The sequence below is a fragment of the Tiliqua scincoides genome, chromosome 4 (assembly GCF_035046505.1).
Source record: "Tiliqua scincoides isolate rTilSci1 chromosome 4, rTilSci1.hap2, whole genome shotgun sequence".
Classification (NCBI taxonomy): Eukaryota; Metazoa; Chordata; class Lepidosauria; order Squamata; family Scincidae; genus Tiliqua; species Tiliqua scincoides.
Genome location: NC_089824.1, coordinates 167,555,441 through 167,566,824, shown reverse-complemented (window position 1 = coordinate 167,566,824; position 11,384 = coordinate 167,555,441). Strand labels below are relative to the sequence as shown.

The 11,384-nt window shown below is 44.1% G+C and overlaps 1 protein-coding gene across 1 annotated transcript in view; it reads right to left on the bottom strand.

Annotated features, from left to right (window-relative positions):
- Window positions 1–1,509: 1,509 nt before the first annotated feature.
- EPS8L3 (EPS8 signaling adaptor L3) overlaps window positions 1,510–11,384 on the bottom strand; it is a 70,453-nt gene continuing 60,578 nt past the window's right edge. Inside the window, exons 11-21 of the mRNA XM_066624635.1 lie at window positions 10,714–10,813; window positions 9,700–9,764; window positions 9,100–9,174; window positions 8,625–8,773; window positions 7,671–7,776; window positions 6,970–7,004; window positions 6,652–6,745; window positions 5,691–5,813; window positions 3,884–3,969; window positions 2,370–2,502; window positions 1,510–1,527 (exon numbers count right to left, since the gene is read on the bottom strand). Coding sequence (XP_066480732.1) covers window positions 1,510–1,527; window positions 2,370–2,502; window positions 3,884–3,969; window positions 5,691–5,813; window positions 6,652–6,745; window positions 6,970–7,004; window positions 7,671–7,776; window positions 8,625–8,773; window positions 9,100–9,174; window positions 9,700–9,764; window positions 10,714–10,813 — 984 coding nt within the window. The remainder of the gene's footprint in view (window positions 1,528–2,369; window positions 2,503–3,883; window positions 3,970–5,690; window positions 5,814–6,651; window positions 6,746–6,969; window positions 7,005–7,670; window positions 7,777–8,624; window positions 8,774–9,099; window positions 9,175–9,699; window positions 9,765–10,713; window positions 10,814–11,384) is intronic.

Here is an 11,384-nt window from a genome sequence, read left to right as displayed (position 1 = left end):
TGTTTCAGCAGTGCATACATGCTAGGGATTCCAGCTCGTCCCAGGACTGTGTTGTTTGGAACTTTGTCCTGCCAGGTGATGCCGAGGATGCGTCAGAGGCAGCGCATGTGGAATGCGTTCAGTTTCCTCTCCTGTTGTGAGCGAAGAGTCCATGACTCGCTCACAATAACACCCCCCAAAAAGAATCAGTGAGATTTCCAGCCCTCTCCAGTGCCCAGTTTAAAATTCTTCTATTTCAAGCATATCAAATGCAAAGACCCACCTGGCGTTGCAAGTGGAAAATAGAAAACATTCCTCTTACCACTTCAAGCCTCTTTTTTTGTACTTTTTAGTGGGGTGGGGTGGGGGGGGAGGCTGCCTTCTGGAGCATTTGTTGTCCTCGAGTTTCATTGGATCAGCACCATTCTGGTGTCCTCACATTCCCCTTTGCCTGGCCTAACCACCAGCCAAGGCATGTCTGCCTACTCATGAGTAAACATGACTGAGGCTGCTTTGCTTTCCGTAGGGCTCAATAGACTCACAGCTGGGAGGGAGGGACCTCCTTCTCAGGTGTTTTTGGGGGCTGCATTCATTGAATTGGGACCATTCTGGTGTTGTTGGATTCCTGTCAGCCTGCCCTTTCTGAAGGACTATGTCAAGTAGGCCTACTCATGAGTAAACATGCAATATGGCTCACTTTCACTTTTCATAGGGCTCCATGCATTTTTTCGTTCTGGTTTTTTGGCCATAACTTTTGAAGGAAAGGAGCTATTTTGCTCTGGTTTTTTGCATTGCATCCCACTGGACATTCTGCCTCAAACCGTGTATGGCATGATGGGGTATCTCCTAAAGCTGTGATTTTAGCACATCATCTCCCCAGGCGCCTCACCTCCCCGCCACGTCACCCGGTGCGGCCCGCACACCCCTAGCGACGCCACTGCTTGCTAGAAATTTCTCTTCAGTGTCCTGGCAGCCAAGGCATGAATACATGCACTTGATGGTTCTTGACATCTCTGAATGCTAGTTATGTTGACAGAGCAAAAAAAGCAAGAGACTTCTGGTACCTTTAAGACCAACTGATTAGACACAAAGAACCACAAGATTTTTAAATTGGCAAAACCATCTCTGTCTCCCAGAAGAGCTGGAAGTCTGTCATTTTCTCACAAAGAAATCAAGGGAGACTTCTGAATTGAAAACCAACATTTTGATTGTATTTAGGACCCAGTTAGGACACAATTTGTTTTTCTCTCATCACAAGGTTTAAGTTGGAGTAAAGATAGGAAGGTTGGTTGCTGATGTGAATTTTCACTGTATTTTGAGCTTTGCCTAGATATGTCACAAACAGGACTTCTTGCATGGTGTGGTTATCAGCCCCACTGTTTAATGTGTTTTCCTCAGCTTGCATGCTTCTGCAGCTAACACCATGCATCTGGTGTAACATCCTTAATGAAGCTAGTTTTAAAATAGATGGTGGTTGTTGGTGTGTCAGTCTCTGGTGTAGGACATACAGTGACTAAAAGCTGGCAAAGGCTACTGCCGAGAATCATTCTGGAGGGAAAAAGAGGAAAGTATAAGTATCAATGCTGGATAACTATCTTCATCAACACTCTTATCTTCTAAAACAGGATCCTATCTTCATAGCAACTTGGACAGTCAGGCTAGGCAACAGTGATAATTACTCAAAGCATTCCAGTAAGCTTCTTTCATGAGAGAGGAATCTGAACTTCTCTCTTGTCCTAGAGTAGCTGTCGTGCCATTGCATCTCCTCATGTTGTATTAAAGCAAGTAATAGTCAGGTTTTACCAAATGGTACTAAGATCTCTGCTTCTCTCTTCCCTGCATCATCTTAATGAAAACTAATAGGAAGGGGATGGACATGTGTACTGTCTAAGAGTGAGGCAAGCTTACTTGCTGTGTGAATGAGCTACTGCTCCCTGAATCAAGCTTTAGCTGGGGTTGACCAGCGCAATGCTGCAGGACGCCACACAGGCCATTCCCAACTGGCTCAAACCAATGCAATATCCCACTGGTGTAGCTGGGGTAGGTCAAGGGAGGCAAATACCCCCACGTGCCATGCCTGTGGGGCAAGTGCTGCCTTCCTCACCTTGCCTGAAGACCTTCGAAGGGCAGGAGGAGGCTGTACATGGCCTCTTCTGGCCCTCAGAAGGCCACCAGTAGGTGGGTGGGCATTTTGAGGTCCTGGGCAACACAGGGTCCAGGATACCTGTGCAATATCCATGCTTGTTTTGTGCACTATACTTAAGTCACTCCACTGAGAAATGAGGAAGACTAGCAGCATGGCCCCGTATCCAGTCAGATATCCCACCTTTCTGCCATGAGACTGGGTGGACAGAGTCAAGTTGCAGGTTTTGTTCTGAAATGCATCTTACCTGAAGCCTTGATCTGACTTCTGAAAGCATGGAAAAAACTCTTCTTCCTTCTTCTGGGCAAACTGTTTTTAGCTCTGCTGGGCTTAGTGACAGAAGCTGGCTTCCGTTAAGGACACCAAGGGCCTTGACTGTGCTGTTGAAAGAAAGAAGGGGGGAGGTGAGTATCTAAATAAGACAGCAAGAAAAATACCAGTTTCGATACATTGCCAAAGAGCACAGTATTTTCAATGTGTGCAGCTGGAGCTTCACTTTGCCCAGTTACTTGATTGAAAAAACACAGTTAGCTTTAATGCTACTTCATACAATCCATAGGCATGCTTGGTTTTATTACACCCCTAATCTTTCTCTTTTCAAGCTCATGTAGGATTCTTCTCATTTTTCTTCACAGTAATTTAGTAAACTAGACTAGATGGAGGGATGGGAGCTTGCTTTAAAGCAGTGAATTCCATGGTCGATGGAGCATAGGAAAGTGGCTCTTTTCCCATATCCAAACCCAAAACCTGAGCCACTCTATTTTACAACATACTGGTTATGCATACCTGTGCAAACAGATTAACAAGAGATTGCAAAACAATGCCGCTAAGCCCCAACTTGGTCAGATGGTCCAGAACACCATGGTCAATGGTGCTGTAGGCTGCTGAGAGTCCAATGGGGACCTACTCCCCCTATCTAATCCCTGGTGCAGCTCATCAGTCAAGGCAACCAAGGCTATTTCTATCCCCTAGACCAGCCTGAACCTGGATTGAAAGGTGTCCAGATAATCTGTTTCTTCCAGAATTCCCTGGAGATGAGATGCCACCACTCACTTGATTACCTTGCTCCAAAATAAGAGGTTGGGCATGGGTTGGAAATTATCCAAGACCATTGGGTAAAGGGAGGGTTTCTTCAGAAGAAGGTGAACCACTGCTGCTTTTTTTTTTTTTTTTTGCAGTACCCCCTCTTGGAGGGATGAATTTACTATCCTTCCCAGCTCAGGCCTAATGTAAGCATCATGCTGCACAAGGCTCAAGAGGGCAAGCAAGTGATAACCACTTCATCCATTTGCTTTATTATAATATCCCATAGAGCCTATTTCCTGTTGAGATAATCATGCCAATATTTGGTAAAACTTCTTAGTGGGAGAGGGAAGCTGAGCAGCCCTGGCTAACCACCTTCCCTTTTTCTGTTCTACTTGCAAAACATATCTGGATGCAGAATACATTGCCAAAGACACAGGAAGCCCTTTTATTAACCTTTCCATCTCAGCATTTGGTTGGTCTCTCTAATGCAGAGCCCCTGCTGTGCTGGTTATAAGGTATACAAGAATGAAGCCTGAGAAAGGAGCACACATGTTTGCCCACAGAGGGGACAAATGAGGGAAGCTAATACTGGCCTACAGTGCTGCATCAACATGACCTTAAATAGGGATAGGAAGATCAGTGTTATTTGAGACAGTGCATACAATTGTTAATCAGACATGAGGCTAAGAGCTGTTAAAGGGGTGAGATTCCTTGGCTCTCTTGTATGATACCTACATCTTAGAGAAACCTTTTGTCCTAAGCCAAACTGTGACTTCTGCTGCTGTAGAATCTGGATGGAGATCAAGAACGTCTCTTGACACCTGAATGCAGAGACACCGAGAGAAAGACATTTCATCACAAGTGCAGTTAACCAAACCATAGTCTCCAACAGGCAACTTGGATTTAAATACCAATCAACTGATTGACTGAGTTTTCATTTTGTAGTGGGCTGGACTTGCAGAAGTCTTTGATCTATGATATCAAAATTGATTGCTAAAATTAGGCAGGAGCATAGCCATGTGGTTCTCTATGAAGGGCAGGGGGGTTCTATTTTGACAGCTGATAAGGACCTTATAGAGATGGAGCCTGTTTATCTGCAGATTTTTCATCTGCAGATCTGGCTCAATGTGGGTCCCCTAGACTCGGCTCCAGACTCAGTTCCAACAGAGCAGACTGAAGAGGGCTTTCTGAAGCCCGCAGAGGCAGCGTGTGTCTGCCTGCTGCCTCTGTGGGCTCCAGAATGGCCCAGAGAAGTGAAAAAAAGCCACTTCCATTTTCCCATGATGTTTTTTCTCCATATAAGGCATTCTGAAGCCCAGGGAATCCCCATTCTGAAGCCCACAGAGGCAGCGGGCAGACACACGCTGCGTCTGTGGGAAAGAAAGCCCTCCAGAGGAGACCAGAGAGCTGCAGTCCCCAACATAGGGAGAAAGGGACAGAAAATAACAAATTTGATTATCTGCAATTTTTCGTATCAGCAAAGGGTCCAAAAACGGATCCCTTGCAGCTACCAAGGCCCCACCTGTATAACTCCTTGTACTTTTCACTGAGTAAAAGAAGCATCAATACAAGAAGCCAACAAATGCACATGTGCTTAATGTGTATAATTTATACAGTATACCACTGTGCCTTTCCCACCACCTGCATTTTAATGGGGGTGCTGTGTGCTGGTTTCACTCAGTGTACTACAGTAGTGCATGCACAGCTGGTTTCCACTGGAAAGCTCCCCAGGCTTCTGCTTGTGCATAAGAACAGCCCAGTCAAAGTGGCCAGCGTCCTGTCTCCTGTGGTGGTCCACTAAATGCTTCTAGTGAGCTATCGCTATTCAGTGACAAATGGCCTCTGAACTTGGAGGTCCTAACAGCCATTGTCAGCCTGAGCCTCAATAAATTGGTCTAATCCCTAAACCACAGCACTGCTCTTGAAGGATGGGCAGCTGCTTCTTGGAGGTGCTCTAGTGTTGTAGAGAGGAGAAAGACTACATTAAGTCCCCTGTTTGAGTACAGGTTAGGTCAGTTGTTCTCAAACCTTCTTGCACCACAACCCACTTTTTAGAATGACAATCCATTGGGACCTATCAGAAGTAATGTCAATAACCTGGAAGTGATGTCATGGCCAGCAGTAACATCAAGCAGGAAAATGTTTAATACCCCATATGATAAAACCAAATCAATTAATTAATGAAGTAAGTAAATTAAAAGTTTACAATGAATATAAGTTTAAAACCTTACTTAAAATAAAGAACCCTCCTAATCTTTCCAAGCAGTTGCTGATCTGTTTAAAAAAAAAATCACCAAACATCCCAAAGGCTGCAATCCTATCCGCACTTACCCAGAGTAAGTAAGCCCCATTGACTCTCACTGTTAAAAGCATATGCACATATACATAGACATACATACATACATATACCGTTAAAAGTACAGATCTGTCACATTTCCCCAAATGCAATCATATACCACGGTAGCATCAAGTCTATTAAAAATAAAACAAACACATTTGTGTCTCTGCAGTGCTGCCTCTTGAAGCAAAGAATTTCACCTACCCGCTCCATACTCTTTCGCTTGGGTGCCATCTGATCCATAGGTTCTAGGATGTTATTAGGAATGTAGCCCTCCTCCCCAGCAGCGTTTCTGGCAAGCCACCATTTTTTCCGTTGGTCCAAAACCTGAACAAATGAGAGTGCTTTCACGAAAACATTAAACATCCTATCCCTGCACTCAGAGCCAGTGATGGCGGAATGTAGCCATGACAAAGAAGGTACTGGCGGCCTTAGAACTCCTAAGTTGCCTTTAATGTTCCAAGATACACAGCAGTAGCATAGACTGGACATTAGAAAAAAAGCCTCTTAAGAGCAGCTCAGCAATAGAATATGCTTTTTGGAAAAGTGTATTGTTGACATCATCTCTCTGACACTGTGTCAGGGCCAGGAAAAAAAGAATTAATTCACATTTCAAATTTGAATAAATTTACATGTTTACATAAATAAGTACACTAGAAACAGAACTTATATGAATAATTACTGAGCTTATTTATAATACATATGAGAACTATAATACAGGCATGTAGAACCACATGAGAACTACGAACCGTTTGCCATACAACTCTTGCACACTGAAAACATACAGACCAAGTCAGAAAAACATGGAGACATAGGTTGTTCAGAGACAATTGGGTGTGGGGGGTTAAAATAATGCCCAGGGAAAAGCAGAAAACACAGGGAGATTTTAAAAGGCCTTGCTCTAACTCGGCCCCCAGCTCACAGCTGGTGGTTGTGACAGGGGGTTGTAGACCAGTGTGGGCTCCAACAGTCTCCGACAGGCCAGAGGCTCTGGAGACGAGGGGCTCCCTGCAGGCTGGATTGGGGGTCCCCAAGGGCTGCAAATGGCTCACAGGCCAGGGTTTGCCCACCCCTGCTCTATAGAAAATGTATAGGAAAGTGATTTTTGATGTAAACTTCTGACCAGGTGTGTTGGTTAGCCAAAGGTGAGGAGCTTCTGTCTTACCTCTAACAGGTCTCCTTTCCTTACAGTCAGCTCCCTGGAATTTCTTGCATGAAACTCATACATGGCTTGCATGAGCTGGGGAGGGTCAGATCGCCTGAAAAGGAGATGAGATCATTTATGAGAGCAGTTATGCCCATGCAAACTGAGTGTGCTACTGAGATGTATGTCTTTGGGAAGCATGTTGCTCACATACAGCAGAGCTGGAGTTTTTGCATATGCTGTTTTTCTGCTGGATTGACTAGGATATGCCAAAATAATCTCCTGAAGATATTTTGTTACATTGGTATTAAGTTGAACCGGTCTGGAAAGGTGACCTACCTGTCTGCAAGGGAATTATGGGTTCCATTGTGGACCTGTGGGGGGGAGAAAAAAACAATGTATGCATTGTATTCACAAAAGATGATTGTGAGAAAAAAAATAAAAACACCTGCTAAATGCACGTGAAACAGATCTAAAAAAATTGCATGATTCTGGACAAGGGAAAGAGCAAAAAAGAATTATGCCATGTGCATTATCCTTGGTGTACTGTGTTTTGGAACTGCATGTATACACACACACACCCCCTGTCTATCAATATACATTCTGCATTGGAAATTTTACTGCTTGAGGTGGTTCTGCAGCATGCCAGCAACAGATGCTTTTATGTGTGGTAACGGCCTTTGCTTCTTTTGTAGAAAAATAACTCTTATCCTTGTAATTGCCAATTGTACAGAGAAACATGCTGATATTCCCTTGATAGACTACGGAGATTATACGTAGTCTCTCTCTCCCAAGGCAATTCTGCAGACCAGAACCATTGTAGCCCTTTTCCTTGTGGAGTTTACTATTCTCTTAGTAGCCCTAAGTGAATATTTCCAGGGGATTTAATACTGTCCTGGAACAATTGACTGGATTATGCAGGATAGGGTCTGCAGTAATCACTTTCCTTCTCCTAAGTGGAACATGAGAAGTGTTTATTCTGTCTCAGAAACTCTTGGCCAGGTACCTGCTGTCCATTGTGTGCCATTCAGGAGACTCACCTTGTCTGCATCAGTGATCTGCCTTTTAATGGGCATGGGGACCACCCATCCGTCTGAGAATGTGGGTATGTATACAGGAACAGATTGTCCATCTGGGTACTCTGCCCTGAAAGGAAAGAACATCTGCAGTGAAGGTCTTCTAAAATGTAAAGGTGGATCCAGTGGCAATTCTGGAGTCAAGGACATCTCTAGTCAGGTATGATGTAGAAATCCATGACTGCCCCTTTTATCCTTTCCACCCATTTTGAAAATTAATTTGAGAGGCAAGGTTACTGATAGAATTATACAGGTTTAGGGTGTGACAGGAAGACGATCTTCATGTTGATTAAGAAAAAAAAGCACACAATGCAACTGCTAAAAGCATAAGAAAAACCTTGGCTAAATCAGACCCAAGGCCTAGCATTCTATTTCTAGGAGTGATGTGCCAGATGGCCCTGGAAGCTCATAAGCAGGGTATGATCAGCCCCCCTCCCCCCTGCCATACATTTTCAGTAACTAGTATCCAGTGGTACTTCACTGTAGTGTCTAAGAGCCATTGCCAGGCTGATTCTCCACTACTAGGGCTTGCATCTTAATCCATTCTGACTTGGGATGCTTTTGTACATGAGACTTACAAAGGATTTTGCTCAAATCAGGCTGTCATGTGAATGTATAATCTGCTTTAAACAAAAAGTAATCTTATTTTTTTTTAATGAATCCAATGTATAATTGCAACTAATTACCCACCCTTGGCAATCAGCCACATATCTTTTCTCCCTGTTTATATCTAACTCAGTAATGTGCCAAAGGAAAGCAAGTCCCCTTGACAAATGTAAGGTCTTCTGCACTGTTATTTCAAAGACGTTCCCTCCTGCTGCTCTGTGATATGCAACTAGCAAGCACTCAAGTACTTGTCCATTGTCAGCTGATTTGTGTACATTTCCTTCTCATGGGCCTGTCAAGCATCATCTTTACCTGGGTACATTCCAGGCTTGTCCTAAGTTCTTCCAAATAAGGTGCTCATTTGGATCCAAAGTGCGTCTCAGCAGGTCAATAGCTGGAGGAATCAGCAAAGGTGAGATCACTGTAGGGGCCAGGTTGGCCCAAGGACAATTGGCCAAAACCTGCAGATTGAGCACAATAGAGTTATGGTACACAATTCAATCCCAACAATCTCTTCCTTCCTCATTTCACACAAGTGGCAGGTGAGGGATATAGCAATGCCAGGGGACACCAGAGTATATATAGGATTAGGAGGAAAGCCAGGACTGAAACCCATGAGTCTTGAATCCCGGAACTCTGGGAAATTTGGCTTTGGGGGAATTTTTCTGTGCTCCATCTGAATCTCAGTCATGTGGGGAAAGTGAGAATTTTCTTCCCAAGTACTTAACACAAAACACAGATTATCATCAGAGATCCCCCAGAGCTTTTGCCTCTCCAGAATACTTACAGTAGATAAAGTGGAAAAGAGGAGGTGAACCACATCAGAAGCACTTGGCTGCTGCATTGCAAACTCCAGCTTTCCCTGAGGAAGACAAAGAGCAGAGCTACTGATCCTGTGAGGTCTGTCTGTACTCAGGCTCCCTATAGGTTAATGTAAGAATCCTGAAATTTGATAATTAATGCACTGATAGGGTCAGGGAGCAAATTAACCATGTTTTGTTAACCCCTGACCAAGAGACTTTCTGGGGGTCTTACTCCAACCCTTGAAAAGATTTGTCCCTCACACAAGTGCATGATGCTCATTTGATTACATTAACCTTTAATTCACAGCAGAGCTGGAGGGCAGATGGGCAACTGTATGTTGCTTCTTTTCTAGCCCTATGTTCTCTTTTCAGTTCTCATGAGTTTGGGGTGGGTCAAATATTTCCAAAATGAATTCACTATGAAATGAGGGGCTACAGCTGCACACCATGGAGCTCTGTGGAGTCCTAGATGCTCTTTTCTGTGGAGACTGAGGAGGACTCTTTCCTGTCAGAAATGTGGCCAGTTTTGCTGGTACTGGAGACATTTCTGCCAAGGTGGACATACAAACCAGTTGTAGACCTACCAGCAAATTGAAGCCATACTTGACCTTCTGGTAATAGTCCATGAATTCAGGCTGGGAAGGCAGTGCTGCAGAACCAGAGAGATGGGTAGAGATCAGCCGGTTAGCTTATCCGGAAGATAGACTGAAGGAATGCTGAAAGGTTAGTTTCACCCGTAAAAAGTCTCACCTTTCTTTAGCAAGCCTTTATTCTCAGCTTCTTAGACTACAGTATTCTAGTAGTCTAGTATTCTAGTACAGTATTCTAGTAGGGGCAGGAGGTCTGGTCTAGAGGGTAGAGCCTCCGTCTGCCTGAAGATAACATCCACAAGGTCGCCAGTTCGAGGCCACCGGCAGTGCGACCTTGAAGCAGCTGACAAGCTGAAGCTGAGCTATTCCATCTGCTCTGAGCGTGGAAGGATGGAGGCCAGAATGTGAAGCCAGATTGGAATGAAACACCTGAATGTAGTGGTTCTTGAAAGAAAGAACCTTCTTTCAAATTGTAAAAATCCCTATTTAATAAGGGATTTAAATAAAGCCTGCCTATGTAAACCGCCTTGAATAAAGTCTTGAATAAAAACCAAGAAAGGCGGTATATAAATACCTGTTGTTGTTGTTATTGTTATTGTTATTGTTATTGTTATTATTGATGTATGTCCAAAATTTACAGCCTGATTGACAATCTGCTTATGCCAAAATAATATCAACAAGACACCTTTCCAGGTGCCCTCCCCACCCATGGAGTTGCTTCCCAGAGACTCCAGTGATGAATGGAGAAAGATGCTTTATGACGAGTCAGGCCACTGGTCCATCTAACCCATATTGCCAACACTGGTTGATAATGGCTCTCTAAGATTTCAAACAGGACATTTTCTCTCTGTCAGGGATTGAACCTCCTGGAATTGTCTGGGCAACACAAGGATCAGTAGTGGATCCTTGGGCCCTGCAGCAACTGCCCAAGGATGCTGATCCCCCAGCTGTTTTTCAAAAGGCCTCCTTTCAGAAACTCATGGTCGCCTCCTCCCCACATTCACTCACCCTTCTGAATCTTCTTCTTTGACTTTTTTTTCTTCTTGTCATCTTGTGGTAATTTCCCTACAAAAAGTTCAATATCATCCAGGACATGGTTCAGGATCTCCTGTGCCAGGGAGAGGAGCAAGAACAGAAAGCGAATCTGCTACAAGCCATTGGCGTGTCTCGCTCCAAGCTCTTTCCAAGGAATCACTGGTGGGAGGGTTAGTCTGGGGTTAAGGTTCCCTCAACACTTGAAATAGTGTAGGCATTTCCACCTGCCACCCCACTTACTGAGTACATGCCCTGGAGTGAGTGGGAGATGGAATCTGCTGTTCCCTCAGTTGTCTCAATTCGGGCTTGTCTCCCATAGTGAGATTTTAGTTTTTAAAGAGACAGCACATATTTTTCAGATTTAAGGGTAATTTTGACTATTAGTGATTTTTGCCCTACGTGCTGACTTCAGAACCTAACCCTCGTGTAAGATGAAACCTGACTGCAGTTTACTATTAGCTGCTATTACCATTAAGAAGTTTTTACTAATATTCAACCACACTACTCCTTCCTCACACCATTGCTTTAAACAACACAGGAAACATGGGACATACACTGGCAGCACTCCCAGAAGTTCTGCACGTCTAAATTTGTTTAAAGGGACCGAACTGGAAAGGAGCAATGTGCAGGGATAGGGGGCTGGA